Genomic DNA, 16,353 nt, shown 5'->3' with positions numbered 1-16,353 from the left:
TCTCCTCTCCCGCTCCCCCCACCCCCACGATCGCGTCCGGGGTCAAAAGGTGGCTCCTTTAGGGTCATCAAGTCGTGCCTCTTGCTGGCTGTGCCACCGAGGGGGCACTTCTTGGAAGTAAAGGGGCTTGCAAATAACCAGTGGCACCTAGAGGCAGCTTTGCAGCATGCATTGAAGGGGGCGCGTGGGTAAATGGGTCCTGTCTCTTTAAAATTGCTGGGCTGGACAATGAGCGCACAGGATGTGGTTTGGCGGCAGGGTTTTTTCCCCTTCGATTTGGGGAATTATCACATGGGGCCTTCCAGAGATGGTGTGAAGGAGAGGCAGTGTGGGGAGCCGAGAGAGCGGCCCGCGCCCGCCGGTGCGCCCTATGCGGGGGCCGTCTTCTCCAGCCTCACCAGCTGGGGCTCGCGTTACTATGGTGCGGCCAGGGCTCGCGGAGTCGCAGTAATAGCGTTTATTAGGGCCGTTTGCCTGGAAGCATGCTTTCCCGGAGCTGATAATGTACCAGCGCAGGCAGAGTGCGGGAGATGGTATCAAGCACTTGATTACACTTGCAACAGGGATTTTTTTCGGGGGTGGGGTGAGCGGGCAGAGGAAAGTGGAGGAGGCAGCGCACCGCTCGCCCGAGGGGCTGGCCCGGGGCAGCCGGCTGGTTCGTCTACCCAGCCCCATGCGGGTTTCACCGAAGGCGGCCCCGGGCCGCCACCCTCCCGCCATGTACAGTTTGCGGGGGAGCCTCCTCCCGGCGGGCGGAGGGCGCGCGCCCGGCTCCCGCAGCTGTCAGACGTGGGTGGGGAGGGCGGGAGGGAAGGAGGAGGGCGGCCGGGCGGGCAGCCAGAGCGCGGAGTTGGGCAGCGGAGGGGGAACCGGCGGCACCCGCGGCCGCCCACTGTTTGCAAACGGGCCCGCGTCTGGGGCCGCAGGAACACCCTACCACCGGTGCAGCGCCCTCCCGGGGTCGGCAGAGGGGAACCGGGATCCTGAGCTGCAGGCCCGGGGGGTTGGGGGGGGGGGGAGAAGCTCGCAAGTGAAACTATTATTATCGCCCTGCGGAGCTCTGAGCTCTTGGAAGCCGCCGCGTGGAGACGGAAGGAGCCGCCGCCGCCGTCGCCGCCGCGCCCCTGCCCTTTCGCTTTCATTAGGGGAGACAAATCCGCTGTCAGGCAGCCAGCTTTCCAATTTACCGATAATGATTCTTGCATGAAAATTGATCGAGGGGCTCTCCGTCGCCGTGCGCTCTCGCCTCCCGCTCTCCTGCCCGAGCGCCTAGCCCGCTAGTACTGCGCCCTTTGCCCGCCCCCTCTCAGTCTATCTCCGAGTCCGTGGTCGGACACCGAGCCACGGAGATCACGGGGGTGTGTTGGCTGGGTGTCGGCGGAGAGAGCCACCGGCCCCGGACTTGTTTGGCGGCCGCTGCCTCCGTTACTTGTGAGGGGGATCGCGCCCCCTCCTACTTCGCGGCTGTTTGGGTATTAATTTTCCCCTCTCCCCCACCCGCTCGCCCCCTCCCTCCTCCTCCTCTCCCACCCCGCCCCTCCTCTCCCAGTAGCTAAGGGGAAACGAAAACAAAGCCGGTTTCTCCTTGGCAACCAGAGATACCCCTCCGCCCCCTCCCTTTTCCCCTCGGGTTCTGGACGGGAAGCCCTGTGGGGAACAGGTCTCTTGACCCTCGCCCTTGACATTCAAATGGCTGCGCCGAGCGGAGGCCGCTGCTCGCTCGTCCCTAGGGCCTCTCTGCCCCCTCCCTGCCTGCCCCGGTCCCTCTCCCCGGAGTCCCTGAGACCTTAGCCCCCGATTTCACCGCCCTCGCCGCCCCTGCTTCTCTCTGGCTGCTCAGCGCTCTCCCGCCTGCTTCCCTCCACCGCGCTCCCCCTCCCTTTTTATTTGCATCTCAAGTCCAAAAGGCAGAAAATACGCACGCGGCGAAGACACCAGCGGCCGCGGCGGCTCCGGCCCGTCGTGGTCGTCAATTCCCTCATTGTGGACCTGCCAGGGCCGAGGTGGCCGAAGCTGCCCGGCCCGAGGCTGAGCCCTTGGATCACCTCGGGGAGGGGGGGGGCGGCAGGAAGGCTTGATTTTATTTTTTCCGGCACGCTCGAGATCGCTCTTCTGCCTTTATTTTATTGTTTTGGACATTTTTCAGCGCCGTGGCGTGGACGGTGCTTTTTGTTTTGCTGCTGGGTTTTTATATATGCATATATATATATATATTTTTTTTTTCGTCCTTCGTCCCTCCGGTCACTATGGAATTCTAGCCTGAATCATGTTTGGGTTGAAGCCGCCTCTGTATTACTTACCAGGTAAGCGAGCTGCGCACCACCCCTGGTCCCGCGCGGCGCCGGTGCGCCCGGTCCCCTCACGCCCCTGCCCCCCCAGCCCCTAGCCGGGGTTGGGGCCAGTAGGTCGGCCAGGGTCCCTGTCCCCAGCGCGTGCGTGCGGCCCCGGCTCCTCCCGCCGCACTCAGGCCCGCAGCGAGCTGCGGGGAGCGCCCACCCGGCCCGCCGCCCCCGCTGCGCCGTCGCCACCGGGGGTTGCGCGTCTCGCTCCTTTTGTCTGCCCGGAGCCGGAGCCGGCTCCTCCGCGGCGGCAGTGCGGCGCTCACGCCCAGAGAGGTGAATTACGCGCCGGGTGTGAAGTTACTTTCCCGCAGGCCGCCGCATTGGGTGGCAGCCCTTCCCCCCTCCCCTCCCCAGCCCGGGTCTGGGGCTCAGTTCCCGGTCCCTGTGGCCAACCCCCTGGCGCGGTGTCTGCGCGAGCGCGGCTAGCCGGTCCCCGCCCCCCTTCCTGCCTGGGATTCCCTGGAAGGTTTTGTTCTGCCGAGGTCGGAGGAGGGGGCCGGGGAAGCTCTGGAGGGCGGTCGGTGTGGCTTCCTGTTGCCTTAACCCTGCGCGCTGACAGCAGCCTGCCCTGCAACTTTCTGTTTCGGGGCAAGTCACGCCTGCAGCCCACGGAGGCGGGGAGGGGTAGAGGGGGGTGGCGGTGGAAGCCGGTGGGAGCCCTCTGGACCATTCACCTTATTTGCACGTTGAAACCCTAAAAAGAGGCTGGTGAACCGGGGACCTCTGCGAGGGGATCCTGGGAGCTGGCGGCGCCTCCCCCGCAGTGCCCTTCGGGGTCAGGGACTGTGACTCCAGGACCGCCCCAGGTGGGCCACGTGAGCGCTGGTCGGGCCAGCCGCTCTGCGTGCGGCCGCTTGTTCTGGGAATGTACTGTGTTTTTAGCTGGGCTCCCTTTGCTTTGAGTTTGCCTGCCTTGGGCTGTGCCATTCGGTTGCTATTGAAGTCGGGGTGCTTGGGGCTGTGGGGTGGTACTGGGGTGCCGGTGGGAAGGAAAAGGGCGACCCTCCACTTCAGCACCAATGGCTGCTGGAAAGGCGCAACCGCCAGGCATGGGGAGTTGGGTTTGTGGGTCCTCCCTCCCCATCCCTGGCACGGCCGCCCGAGGGCAGGTAGGAGAGGGCTGTCTGCCCTGACACAACCTCCGGAGGGCAGATGTTTCTGGAAGTTCATGGAGCAGCAACAGAGGCATCAGGGTCCTGCTGGCTGACAAGACATATTTCAAAGCAGGAGAGCTTTCCTCTAAAATGTGCACTCCTGAGCGGGCTGGTAACTTCTCATGGCCTGGCCCTTGCCCTAAATTGTCCAGGTCAGCGTCCCCTGCTTTCCAGCGTCTCCTTGGTGGTCGCTCTCCCCCTCCCTCCTCCACAAACTGCAACGTGCAGCCTTTTTCTCTTTCCATCTGTGCTTGCTCTCACAGGTCCAATCCAAAATAGGACCTGGAATCCCCAAGTCCTCCTGGGGCTCCCAGAACTGTGGGTGCTCTTCCTCCCCTCCCTCCAGAAGGCGAGAGCTGCTGAAAGAGCACGTCATCCAGGTCCCTCCTCTACTGGGCAGAGTTGGAGCCTCTGGTGCCTCCCCCGCAGCCTGGGAGAGCCTGGCACAGATTAAGTCCTGAGCATCTTGGAAGCACAGGTGTTTGTAATCTACACCCCACCTCACCTGCCGTGGTGGCTGCTGGCGCACATGCATGCATCAGGTGACCCATTCTGTTCACATGGGAGCCTTGGAGAGAGGAGGAGGAAGTGTCAGGCTGGGAAATAGAAAGCAATTAAGGAAAGTCAGCCCTCAGCTTCCTGCAGGAGCAGAGTCTACCGGGGAGACTCGGAGAGGTGAGAAGTGTGGTTCCAGAACAAGGGGCTGTCAGTGCCCTGATGCTGCTGGCCTGTGGGGGGCCTGATAGGACAGCCAAGGCCTCTGGAGCCTCAGGACTCAGGGGCCCATCCCAGGCATTGTCCATCTGGTGGCCTCTGGGCAGCTCCAGGCGAGGCTGGCAGCAGGCACCAGCTCCTCCTGTTTGACCGGTGAGAGCCCTGGGCCACCCAGCCTCCTTTGCTGTCACCTTGTACCAGGTGAGCGAGGGGCTCTGCAAAGCTACAGCTTTCTCTCTGTAAGACGGGGGTGTGCTTCTGTCTCCCCAGATTTCTGTAGGACAGGGGTAGGCAGGCTCTGTGAATAAAGTTTAATTGGGCCTCAGCCACACACACTCCTCCTGTGTTGTCTCGTGTCCTTGGCCACAGGGGCTGCCACGCCTAAGGTGCTGCTCTCTGGTCTGAGCAAGGTCTGCTACTCCCATGGTCATCCAGGCCCTGGCCTTGATTTCAGCTCCCTGCAGGTGCAGTGCGTGGGAGGCAGCAAGGGACGCCCAAGACCTGAAAGACCTTGGCTCTCCGATTCTGGCCATTTGTGGACGCTTGGGCCAGTGGGATCTCTATATATGTCTGTTTCCTTCTCTCTCAGATAAATAAATAAATATTTAGAAAATTAACAGGCATCATTACAGAGCTTGTTAGTGGGTGAGCAGCGACTTTAGGTCAGGTCTTGGGGCCAGGCCTCTGCCCTCCCTGCCCAAGGTTGCAGGTGTCTGTCCTGCTGGTGTTTGCTCACAGGCTGGGGGAAGGAGGTCTGGTCACAATCCTTGCTCTGCAGAGAAAGCAGGTCGGGGAGGTCCCTACAAGGAAGAGTGGAGGTGTGGTCCCTCTCTGCTGCCACTGGGGCAAGGGGGAGCTTGCCCGGACTCTGGACTCAGCCCAGCTGCTCCAGTCAGAGCTTTGTGCCAGCAGGGATCCGAGTCTCTCTAATGCCAGGCTCCGTGCCAGGCTAGTAAGAATGATCATAAAGATCAAATGGCAATCGTAAGAAGGAAGAGGTGTTGGCCGCTCTTGCGCTGCGTCCCGTTTGTTGCCAGACCCAAATTCTGTGTGTCAGCTAACAGCAGCTCTCAGAGTGGGGACCAGTGGCTTGCATCCTGGCTGGCAGCCGGTAGTGTGCCCAGAGCCCCCAGAGGTGGAAGTTACCGGAGCTGTGAGTGCTACAGCCGGGCCTTGACCCTTGGTGGTCTGGCTCCAGAGTCCTTGCTTCATAAATATTTGTTGGACGCAAGAGGGAGGGAGTTGGCCCTCAGTGTTGGCCCTGGCGCCCTCCTGGCCCCTTATCTTGTTTCTGGCATTCACAGAGGGAAGGCCTCTTCTGTTGTCAGCCTGCCCCACCCTGGCCCCACGCTGAACTCTTGCTGACCCCAGCCGCCTCTTGGGATGCGCTGTCCACTGCCAGGAAAGCTGTCCCTCAAGGGCCCGGGCTTGGTCCTTGGCCATGTGGCCTGCTGTTGGCTGCTCTAGGAGGAGGTGGACTCCTTGCCCAGCCACCCAGGCAGGCCGCTGGGAGCTGTTCTCTGCCCTCTGAATGGGGCGCCCCCTGAAGGAGAGCTAGGGAGTTGCCCGGGTTTCCTTCTGCACTCCCATCCCTTACTACTTCCAGGGAACCCCCAATGGGAGACAGGGTGGCGTGGGGTGGGCTCTGCCAGGGCCCTCCTGGAATGGCCAGGATGAGCCATGGACCTGCAGCCGCCTGCTCCCAGCTCCCTGGATGGTGTCTCAGGAACCCAAGCTGGGAGGGCACCCGAGGGTGCCGGCAGGGAGGGATTCGTGCCCAGTTCTGGCTGTCATGGGAAGCTGTCATCGGGTCGTGTGAGTCGCCCTGGTTCTGCTCTGGGGGCATCATGGGCCGGCTGGGATTGTAGTCAGAAAAGGAAAACATTGCTATTTTAGTTGTGATGGGGAAAGCTGCTTATTTACAGCTCAGAAACTCAGCAGGGACCAGCATTTCGGCTCCCATCTAGCACTTTGCAGGCAGTCACTAATTAATCTTCGATACCCCTGAGAAATGCTGAGGGGCTGCCACATTTCCATCTGTCACAGGGAGAGCCTTGGGCCCTTTTGTCCCAGCTGCAGCCCAGCCCTTCTTCCTGGAGGGGCCTGCCCGGGGTCCCACGCCCCAGCTTGGTTCTCATTAAAACTCCTTTGCTGGCCTCGCCAGGCGTTCTTACGCCTTGGGTGGGAATCTGATGCAGCCCTGTGGGCGGTAAGTCCCTGGTTGCTTATCTTTTGGACTCTGGAGTGAGAGCAGCTTTTGTGCTCTGGGAGCAAATGGTCACTACGCTACCTGGATTCTGGCTCTGCTGCTGGGCAGAGGTGAGGGCACTTTGAGGTCCAGAGCCAGGCTGGCCAGCCACACCGCTTGCACAGTTTCAGCAGAACTGGGAGCTGGCTGTGGGCTCCCCCAAACACTGGGTGATCCCTTGTCCTGGGTGTGCCCTTGTGTGGGAGGGGCCACTCCAGGACTTCCTTCATGTCCTCGCTGGGGGTGCTCCAGTTCTCTGGTCCACCCTCGTGTCTTGCAGCTGAACATGGGGGAGGCCTGGAGGTGAGCCAGGCTATTGACATTGGGTTGCCCTGTTTGGGTTGGTAGAAGCCACCGCCCCTTCCTCAGCTCTGGCGCTGTAGTCTGTTTCTATAGGGTGGTGGGGTCCTCTGGCAGGGATCCTGAACCAGGCTGTCCCTTGGCTGTGTCTGGAATGGTCTCTCCTTGGTGGGCCCCACATCAACCAGCAGAAATTTTGGAGCCACTTAGGGTGTACATTAGAAGGAGAGGGAATTGGGGGTACAGCAATACATGGAAACATGGTGTGGTCTTTTTTTCTTTCTTTTTTTTTTTTTTTTTAAGAGCTCCATATAAATTTAAAGTTCTTTTGTTAATTTAGGAACATAAAACCGTGTGATGTATAGCATAGTTTGCTCATAAAATTACCCAGTGGCATATTTAGACCTGTGATGGCTTGGGGTAAAAAGGATGAAAATCGGAATGTTTTTACAAGGCTTGAGGGAAAGGTGCCTTCCATTCCCTTCCCACCCCCTCCCAGTTGCCAGGCCCTCCTGGCTCCACTCCCGCTGGCGCTGGTATCAACCCAGCTGAAGGCTGGTGGGAGTGCCTGGGTGTTGGGGGGATGGGGCTGGCTGTGTTTGAGTTAAGTCACACCCAGATCGCATCTCCAGAGCTCCTCTCGTCTGGGAGTCTAGCCTCTGCCGGAAACCCATGGCCTTGCAGGGTCAGGGCCTGCCCCATCTCCCTCCTGCCCCTCGTGTGCAGTGGGGCAGGAAGTGCCCTCTGACCAGGCCTGGACCACTGCCCAGTGGGCATTCAGCCACTTGCTTAATGGCCTCCAGGGTCAGGAAGTCATGGATCGCTGGACTTGGAAGGGACCTCACAGGTCAGAAGGCCAGCCTTTCCCTTCCTTGCGTTTGCTGGTGTCTGACTGCCAGCTCAGACTGGACCCTGTCTCTGGACTTGGACCAACCGTGAGCCATGTCCTGTTTGAATATTGCCTTTCACACAGAGTGCGCACGAGCCACGAGTCTGCGTCTCCCACACGTGCCTTCCGCAGGCCCCACCTGACCTGGGCAAGGCCTGCCAGGGGCACCGGGCACTGTGTGCGTGGGGTGGGAGTGTCACTGTGAGGATTTGGACCTTCTTAACTCGTCCCATGAGTGAGCCGAGCAGGAGGACTTCCCACCCCATTCCATCCTGGTTGTGGGACCCTCTAGTAGCTCTGAGTCTCTGCCCTTGACTTTTTTTTTTTTTAAGATTTATTTTATTTTTATTGGAAAGACAGATTTACAGAGAGAAGAAGAGACAGAAGGAAAGATCTTCCATCTGCTAGCTCACTCCCCAAATGGCTGGAATGCCCAGAGCTGAGCTGATCTGAAGCCAAGAGCCAGGAGTATCTTTATGGTCTCCCATATAGGTGCTGGGTCCTAAGGCCTTGGGCTGTCCTCCACTGCTTTCCTAGGCCACAGGCAGGAGCTGGAAGGGAAGTGGAGCTTCTGAGACATGAACCAGCGCCCATGGGGGATCCTGGTGCCTAGCAAGGTGAGGGTTTAGCCGCTGACCCATCGCACATGCCTGTCCCCTTTACCTTAAAAGAGGCAGGGGAGACTTGCCTCTTTAAGGAGGTTGAGGCAGCTGGGCCCCTGCCAGTGATTGAGGGTCTGTACCCAGGAACCTGGAAGTGGCCTGTGCCAGGAGTCTGCACTGGAGTCCTGCCCAGTGTGGTCAGTGCGCTCAGTGGGCCAAAGCGAAGGTTGTAGCCCAGTATGGGCTTTGGAGTGTGGACAGGGAAGGTACAGGTCCTGGTGGGTGCTGGACTAGGTCCCTGGGTTACATGGTGCCTAGCACCTCCCAGGGGGCTGGCTAGAGGGTTTGTGTAGGGTGTAGATGCAGCCAATGGGCACGCAGAACCACGTCTGGAAGGCTCTTGCATGCCAGGAAGTCACTGACCCTTGAACTTGATTCTGGTGTAAGGGAGGAACCAGGACTTTTATTGTTAATATTTATATTATTTACTTAAAAGTCAGAGTTAGAGAGGAGGAAAGAGAGCGAAAAGAGATCTTTCATCCACTGATTCACTCCCCAGATGGCTACAGCCATCTAGTCTGAAGCCAGGAGCCAGGATCTCCTTGGTCTCCCAAGTGGGTGCAGAGGCCCAAGGCCTTGGGCCATCTTCCGCTGCATTTCCAGGCCATAGGCATTGGAGCAACCAGGGCACAAACTGGTGCCCATATGGAATGCCAGCACCACAAGCAGAGGATTAGCCTACAGTGACATAATGCCAGCTCCTATTTTTAAGAATTATTTTATTTTGGACCCAGCACGGTAGCCTGGTAGCTAGGGACCTTGTCTTGAATGTGCTAGGATCCCATATGGCTGCCAGTTCTAATCCTGGCAGCCCTGCTTCCCATCCAACTCTCTGCTTGTGGCCTGGGAGGGCAGTCGGGGACGGCCTAGCGCCTTGGGACCCTGCACCTGCGTGGGAGACCTGGAGGCTACTCCTGGCTTTGGATTGGCTCAGCTCCGACCAGTGCGGCTGCTTGGGGAGTGAATCAACGGATGAAGGAACTTTCCTCCTCTCTCTGTATCTGATTTTCCAAGAAAAATAAATAAAGCTAAAAAGAAAATGACTTTATTTTATTTGAAAAGCAGAGTGACAGAGAAGGGAGGGTAAGACAGAGCTATCTTCCTTTTGCTGATTTATGCCACAATGGCTAGGGGTGAGCTACGCTGAAACCAGGAGCCATGACTGCCTGTGGAGCTGCCCTGTGGGTGCAGGGGCCCAAGCATCGGGCCATCTTCCACTGCTTTGCTAGGTACATCAGCAGGAAGCTGGTTCCGAGAGGGCATGCCTGGTGGCTCAGCGGATGGCTTAGCCCGCTGCGCCTCCGTGCTTGTGCCAGCCCAAGATGTTTAGACAGCCAGGTTCCGTCTGCTTCCTCCACCCAAGTTGACAAGTGTGCGGTGTGGCAGGCATGGGCCCAGGCGCCTGGGGAAGCCGCTGAGCAGGCCCCAGAGCTGTGCCCTTGCGGCATGTCCATTCCAGAGGTGAGCACTTGGCTGAGTGTTCCAGGAGGCTCTGGGGAAACAAAAGGGTCGGGAGCTGGAGCATGCTCTGTGGAGGGCACCCGAGGCCAGGAGAGAAATGCAGCAAGCACGCACCAAGGTCCTGAGACTCCCCAGCTGTTCTTGTGTGGGGAGCCCCAGGGAGGAAGGAGACGCGGAGGGGCATGGGACAGCTGGTACCCCTAAAGCCCATTCTGGCTTCTGAGTTAGGGTGGACTTGGAGCCAGCAGGTGGCAGCTGGGAAGGCCGGGAGGGGGCAGGTCAAAGCGGGGCGCTGTGAGGAAGCAGCTGGGCGCTTGTCCTGGCTGGGCTGGCTCCCACAGAGGGCATCCCTGGGCAGCAGCAGGCGCTGCTAGAAAAGCCGCCTGTGGAGGAAATCTTGACACACACTGGGGCAGAAACTGTGGGTGGTGCAAGCAGCCTGTGTGTGCACAAACCCTCCAGGGGATTCTGCTGCACGCCTGAACAGAGGGTGGGGTCCCAGGAGCATCCTGAGTGGTAGTTAGCTCGAAGCCTAGGAGGAGATGTGAGGAGCAGCAGGAAGGAGTTCAGGTCTTAGAGTCGGAACCCAGGGAGGAAGGCCTGGGTGCCCCGGGCCCGGGGTCCCTGACATTCCCTGGCGGTGTCTGCGAGCATCAGCCGAGCAGCTCTTCTGATGCCGCAGCCTCTGCTTCCCTACGGTTCTGTGTCTCAGGCCTCCCTTCCCTCATCTGTGAAATGGGTCCACAGTAGCAGCCATCAGCTAGCGTTGTGGTGGGTTTCCTGGGAGTTAACTCCAGGAGGGCTCCAGCTGTATGCCCAGTGGCTACATAATCTGCTTGCATTAATGGCTCCCAGCTGGGTGGCTGTGGGGGCAGACAGGTCCCATGCCAGGTCCCATGCCAGGGTTCAATACCCACCTGTGACTTCTGACCCCCTCCCCCTATTTCTGCCACTGCAGACCCTGGGAGGCATCAGGATGACTCAAACAACTGGGTTCCCGCCACCCACATGGGAGAGCCAGACTTTGCTGGTGGCTGCTGGCATTGGCCCAGGCCAGGTCCAGCTGTGGCCAACCTGCAGGGAGTGAACCAGCCAATGGGGGCTCACGCTCCCCAGCCCTCAAATAAATAAATACAAATGAGTAATAGGTCCCAGCTGTGGGTTCCAGACGTGTCTGAGATGAGGGGCGTTCCCCTGCAGAGGGTATCCCAACTAGGCCTCTTTGGGCTGGTGAGGAACTCAGCCTTAGATGGGAGCCGTGCCCAGTGCTGTCACTGTCATCAGGTGGCAAGTTTGGAATAGGCAAAGGAACAGCTCCCCTCTGGGTGGCCAGGCCATCCTCAGGGGAACACTTCCCCGAAAACTGAGCAAACCTCCCGTGCCCCCCACACGCCTAGGAACTCCAGCATCCCTGTGGCTCTGGCTGAGACCAACCCAAGCAGACGGTGCGTCGTCCCAGGCCTGGGCCCTCATTGAACTGGCCCTGACCCTCCCCGCCTCTGTCCCTCTTGGCTTGTAATTCATTTAGGATTAGCCCCGAGACCTGCTTGCCTGGGCTAACTTGTGTTGTCTTGGTAACTGTGTCAACTGTTGGCTGGTTCCTGTGATTATCTGAGAGAGGGCAGCGAGGGTAGAGAGTGAGCTGGGAGAGGAGGTCTCGGGGGAGGGCAGCCGCCCACCCGCCCTGGGGGGGGATCAGGCAAGTCTTTAGCAGTGATCTGAGGGGCTGGCCCCTTGCTGTGTGTGTGGGGGGGAGGGTGTGTCTGGTCTAGGCACATTTGAACCGGTCCTTCAGGAACACAGGCAGAGTGCTGGTCTGTGGATGGGCAGCTCAGACCCACCATTTGGGGCTGAGGACAGCTCTGCCCGCCAGCAGGACCCCACAGGAGCAAGGGGGCTCTTGGTGCCCGGTGTCTGTGAAGTGTCTGCTGTCATGCTCACTGTTCCCCTCCTGGCAATGTGGAGACCAGTGTGGGGTTCCCTTGGAGCCGCACTCTGCTGGAAGCTGAGGGAATTGCTGGTTGCTGTGGAGTCAGCTCACTGCTGCTGGCCGGCACCCCACAGGGACTCCCAGTGGGACGCCTCCTTCTGCCTGCTGCAAAGGCTCCGGAAGCAGGGTCCCCTGGGGATCACTGTGTCACCCATGCCACCTGGCCTGGGGTGACATCTTTGTTACACCACTTAGCTGGGGGTCACAGCCATCCCTCATGTCACCTGGCCTTGGGTCACACCTCACTCCTAGCCCCTAGTTTGGGGTCACACCTCTCACTCTTGCCACCTATCCTGGGGGTTCACACTCCATCACTTCTACCTTGCTCTGCGGGCTCCGAATGAGGGCACCGCTCCTGCTGGGTGATGTGCAGATAGGGTAGGAGAGGTTGGTGATCTTGTGGTGGAGGGATGCATCTGGCTCCCATTTTCCACTGCCACAGACCCATGAATTCTGAGTCTTGGGGTGGGTGGTGCCCCCCTTGGAGGATGGAGAAGGGCACACTTCAGAGCTTCCAGGCCCCCTTGCATGTGGGGGCCTGCCACTAGTAGGGACCCCCGCTTCGGGTTCACAGCCTTGTGTGTGTTACAGCCAGGGACACCTGTGTAGCCATCCCTGACCAGGGTCGGTGGGAAGGGGGGTCGCCCTCTGTGGGCTGCTAATGAGCTGTGTCTGATTTTTACTAGCCTCCGAGCCTCCGTGGTAAATTATTGATTCGGGCCAGAAACGAAAGTGTGGAACCCAATCGGCTCATGCATATTCACCAGCGACTTCTGCTCTGGGTTAGTCAGTGGCTGCACCAAGCTGCCAGCCAGCCCCGTGACCCAGTTACGGGCTAGCTCCTGGCGGGCGGAACCTCCTGGGAGCCCTTCCTCCCCCTCACTCAGTGTCTTCAGGCCGAGGTGAGGCTCAGAAGGCACAGTCAGACTGGGGCTGGGGCAGAGCTGGCTGGAACTAGGGGCAGAAGGCCAGTGCCCCAGAGGTCACCAGCCTGGTGCTGTGCCGCGGCCCTGTTGACCATGGCCACCGCCACCTAGCCAGCCAAAGTGAGAGACTCCCACTGAGGCTAGGGTCGCTTGGGATGTGGGCCTGGTGCTTTCCAGGTGGGCTGTCCTTGGCCCTTGCCCAGTGGCATTTCCAAGAAGGGCCTGGTGGCTTGGCAGGCAATAAGGCACTTGGGAATTGGCACCTGCCTGACCTGTGGCCTGAACTTGGCTTCCCGCTGCCTTGACACCTGGAGAGCTCTCTGGACTCAGGCCATTAGCCTCTTGTCCTGCAGAGCTCCCAGAGGTGCGAGCAGCGGGAGCACCTGCCTGCCTCACCAAGAAGGGAGCAGGATGTAAGGACCCGTGTGTTTGTTAAATATTGATTGATTTACAAGGAGAAGCAAGAATATGAGATTCGATTCTCCACCGGCGGGCTCACTCCCTAAATGGCTGGCAGGGGCCAGGAGCTTTGTCTGGGTCTCCCATGTAGGAGCAGGAGCCAAACACTTGGACTGCGCTCTGCTGCTTCTCGGGCACATGAGCCGGAAGGTGGGTTGGAAGGGGGCGGCCGGGACTCAGACTGGTGCCCGTATGGGATGGGGATGCCAGCAGGGCAGGCAGTGACTTAGTTGGCCACATCAAGAGAATGGTACTCGTTGAGGTTACTTTGAGAATTCCGGAGGTTTATGCCAACTCCAAGTGAGGCGTCCAGGCTCAGGACCCATGCCCTGGGTGTTTGCTGACAACTGTAGTCTGGGTGGGTGGGTGTTCCCTGCCGCAGGACCTGGGCCGCCTCAGCCCTGACCTGCACCTGGGCACTTGTATTTCCACCCCTGGAGGCCTCTTCCTGTCTGAGCCCTGGGAGTGCAGGTGGCAGTTTCAGGCCCCCTACCCCTTCACCTCCAGCCCTGCAGAGGAGGGCAGAGAAATGCAAGGTTTTTGGTGACTTCTGGGTTAGATTCCCAGGCTGGATGGAGCTTTCCTTGCAGGCTGGTGTTTGGAAAAGCAGCTGCGTGAGGGAGCGGAGAGCCGAGGGGAGGTCATGGAGGCTGGCTTCAAGGCCAGATGGGAGTCAGGGTGACACCTGGACACACAGGCTTCGTTCTGGGGCAAGGGGAATTCTGGGGGAACTTGGTGATAGGAGGCCTTCCTTGAGCCCAGAGCTTGTGGGGCTGTGCTTGTGAAAGAAAAGTGTGCTGGGCCAGGAACGACTTCACCCTTGATCGCTCCCTGCCTGGTCCTCTGGGGGTCCTACAGGCGGCCTGCTGGCAGCCTACCCGATGGCAGGGTCGGGCAGCCAGGCCTGCTGAGAGGGTCCTGCAAAGCGCGTGCGGTTTGGTTTGGCTGGTGGAGGTGCCTTTGACTTGGGGCTCTCTCCCTGGCGCTCACAGCCGGCGGGTCAGACCGGTGGGGCAAGCCTGTGGGAGGGATCAGAAAACAAATAGCCTGCACGCGGCCTTGTCCTCCCTGCCCTGGTTTGGAAAGAGACGTTGGCTTCTTGCAGCTGCTGGTGCAGTTCCTGAGCACCTGCTGGGTGCCAGGCCCCCTGGGGGGGGGCTGGGGAAAGGATCAAAAATAAAAAGCAAGTCACAGCCTCTGCCCTCCAAGGCCCTGCTGCCACCTGGCGGGGGGTGGGTGAGAGGCTCAGCCAGTTTCCGGAAGATGGCGGGATCTCAGAGCATGGAAAATTCCCATTAGGCGGGAGCTATCTGGAGGACTTCGTGTAGGAGATGGTACTGGGAGCGAATTCTGAAGAGTCTGGAGTGTTCTGCAAGGGGAAGCGGGGTGGGGGCAGGGGGAAAATGGGAGGAAGGTTTTCCTCGCCTTGTGTCGCAGACTCTGCGCCCTGTTGCACAGTGGGCTTGAGAGGGGCCTGGGGCTCTGCTCAGCAGCCACACCAGAACTTCAAGTCAAGATGTGGCTGGCCAGACTTCACCTGCGGCTGGTTGGACAGTGCAGCAGGAATGTCACCAGCGTCATAGAAAGTCCTGCCACCCTGGGCCGCAGGCCAGGCAGGAGAGCTAGCAGGCTAGGCCTGCAACTAATGTCTGACCCCAGCAAGGCCTGGGGAGTCCTTGGGACCTGGGACAGAGGTGGTGCTGAGGCAGAGGCGAGGGGTGGGGGTCACCCGGCTGTGGGTGGCCGTGGGCGCAGCTGTCCCTGAGGGGCCTCTTTGCCAGTGCTGATCCAAGAAATGGGGAAGTGATTTGCAGCTGGGGATCAAGAGCCAACGGGTGGCGGTCGCGTCTGGGATTCAGTCCCCAAGGGGTCTGGGGGCAGCAGAGCTGCTGTCTGGCGTCACACGTACACCTATGCATGCTGCTGAGGGCGGGGAGCCCACTAGGCCTCACTTGCCTCCCCAGAGCAGCTTTGACCATGTGCCGGGAGCATGGTGCTGTGTGGGAACCCAGCAGTGCCCCCGTGGCTGTGGGGGCAGGGGACACCTATGGGAGGGGCCCAACCCTCGCCTGCTACCGCAAGGAAGGCAGCCAGCACAGGTGCAGGCCTGGGGGTACGGATGGTGATGGAGTTGTACTGTACGTTTACAAGGGCACCTGCGAGGGACCAGGTGAAATGTGTACCACCTCTACGGGCCACCAGAGCCCTTGAGGCCTCACATTGGGACTTCGTGTCGCCAGCAGCCCTGTTTGCCAAGGAGGGTCAAGGCCGCACCCTGGGTCTGTGGCGGAGCCAGACGTGGCAGTGTGGAGAGCATCCTTCAGCTTCTGCCCAGTGCTAACCTGCAGGGAACTCAGGCCCAAAGGTGCACCGTGCAGGGCTCCTCTTCAGGGGGTTTTCTGGTGACTGGAAGTGGCCAGTCCACAGGGATGGTGTGTGTTGCCAGTGTGCTCACTGTCAGCACTGCCCGGTCTCAGACCTGCCCCGCGTCGTCCCAGCTGTTGGTTCCTGTGCCTGACCACTGGCACTTGGTGCCGTGGTGTTAACATCCACCTTCAGGTTTCATTGTCACAGGAATCATGTGGCATGCCCTTGACTGGGCCGCACGCTTATGCCTGGCGGCTATGCGGGCTGCCAGGAACCTGTTTTTGCATGGCCCTCTTTTTCCCGTCTTCTCACACATACTTCCAGGGAAATTGCCTTGTCGAATGGCAGCCTTGTGACGCTGGGCTTTGGTTTGCCTGGCTGTGAAATGGGAACTGCTGGCCTCCTGTACCGCAGTGTCGTGCTGTGTTTGCAAGTTCTAAGGCATGGAGGGTGGCTCCCCTCCCTTGCTGCTGTTGATGGCCACGCCAGGGTCAGCCTGGGTTGCCCTTGGCAGCTGGGATTGGAGTCAGTGCGAGCCCTCCACCTGCTCTAGGGGACTTCCTGGGAATCTAAGAGAAATTTCTCCAAAGCCGAATCCATCCGAATTCCAAAGCAATGGAGATGAAGGTTGGGAGGGCCGGGTCATAGATGCCATCCAGCTTGGGTGGGCCTGGGTGGGGGTAGGAGTGGGCGCTCCGTCCCACTCTGAGGGCCTGGCTTGGGAGAGCCCCGGCGTTGTGTGGCAGGCAGGGACACCGGCCTCTGTCTGCCCCTGACAGGCAGCCCCCCGAGCCAGAGTTTTTCTTGGAGGGTGTCCAGCTGGTGTGGAGCGGGCTTGGCC

General features: G+C 59.9%; 1 protein-coding gene across 5 annotated transcripts in view; it reads left to right on the top strand.

Annotated features, from left to right (window-relative positions):
* Positions 1–845: 845 nt before the first annotated feature.
* Positions 846–16,353, top strand: part of GSE1 (Gse1 coiled-coil protein) — a 72,236-nt gene continuing 56,728 nt past the window's right edge. For all 5 annotated transcript variants that reach the window (XM_040982270.1, XM_040982269.1, XM_040982272.1 and 2 more), the window contains exon 1: positions 846–2,303. In XM_040982270.1, the coding sequence (XP_040838204.1) occupies positions 2,267–2,303 (37 nt within the window). In that variant the 5' untranslated portion in view covers positions 846–2,266. The remainder of the gene's footprint in view (positions 2,304–16,353) is intronic.

The sequence above is a fragment of the Ochotona curzoniae genome, unplaced genomic scaffold (assembly GCF_017591425.1).
Source record: "Ochotona curzoniae isolate NIBS_2020 unplaced genomic scaffold, NIBS_Ocur_1.0 contig_3622, whole genome shotgun sequence".
In the NCBI taxonomy this organism is placed as follows: Eukaryota; Metazoa; Chordata; class Mammalia; order Lagomorpha; family Ochotonidae; genus Ochotona; species Ochotona curzoniae.
The sequence above is the reverse complement of the archived record's forward strand: the minus strand, read 5'-3'. Positions and strand labels throughout refer to the sequence as shown.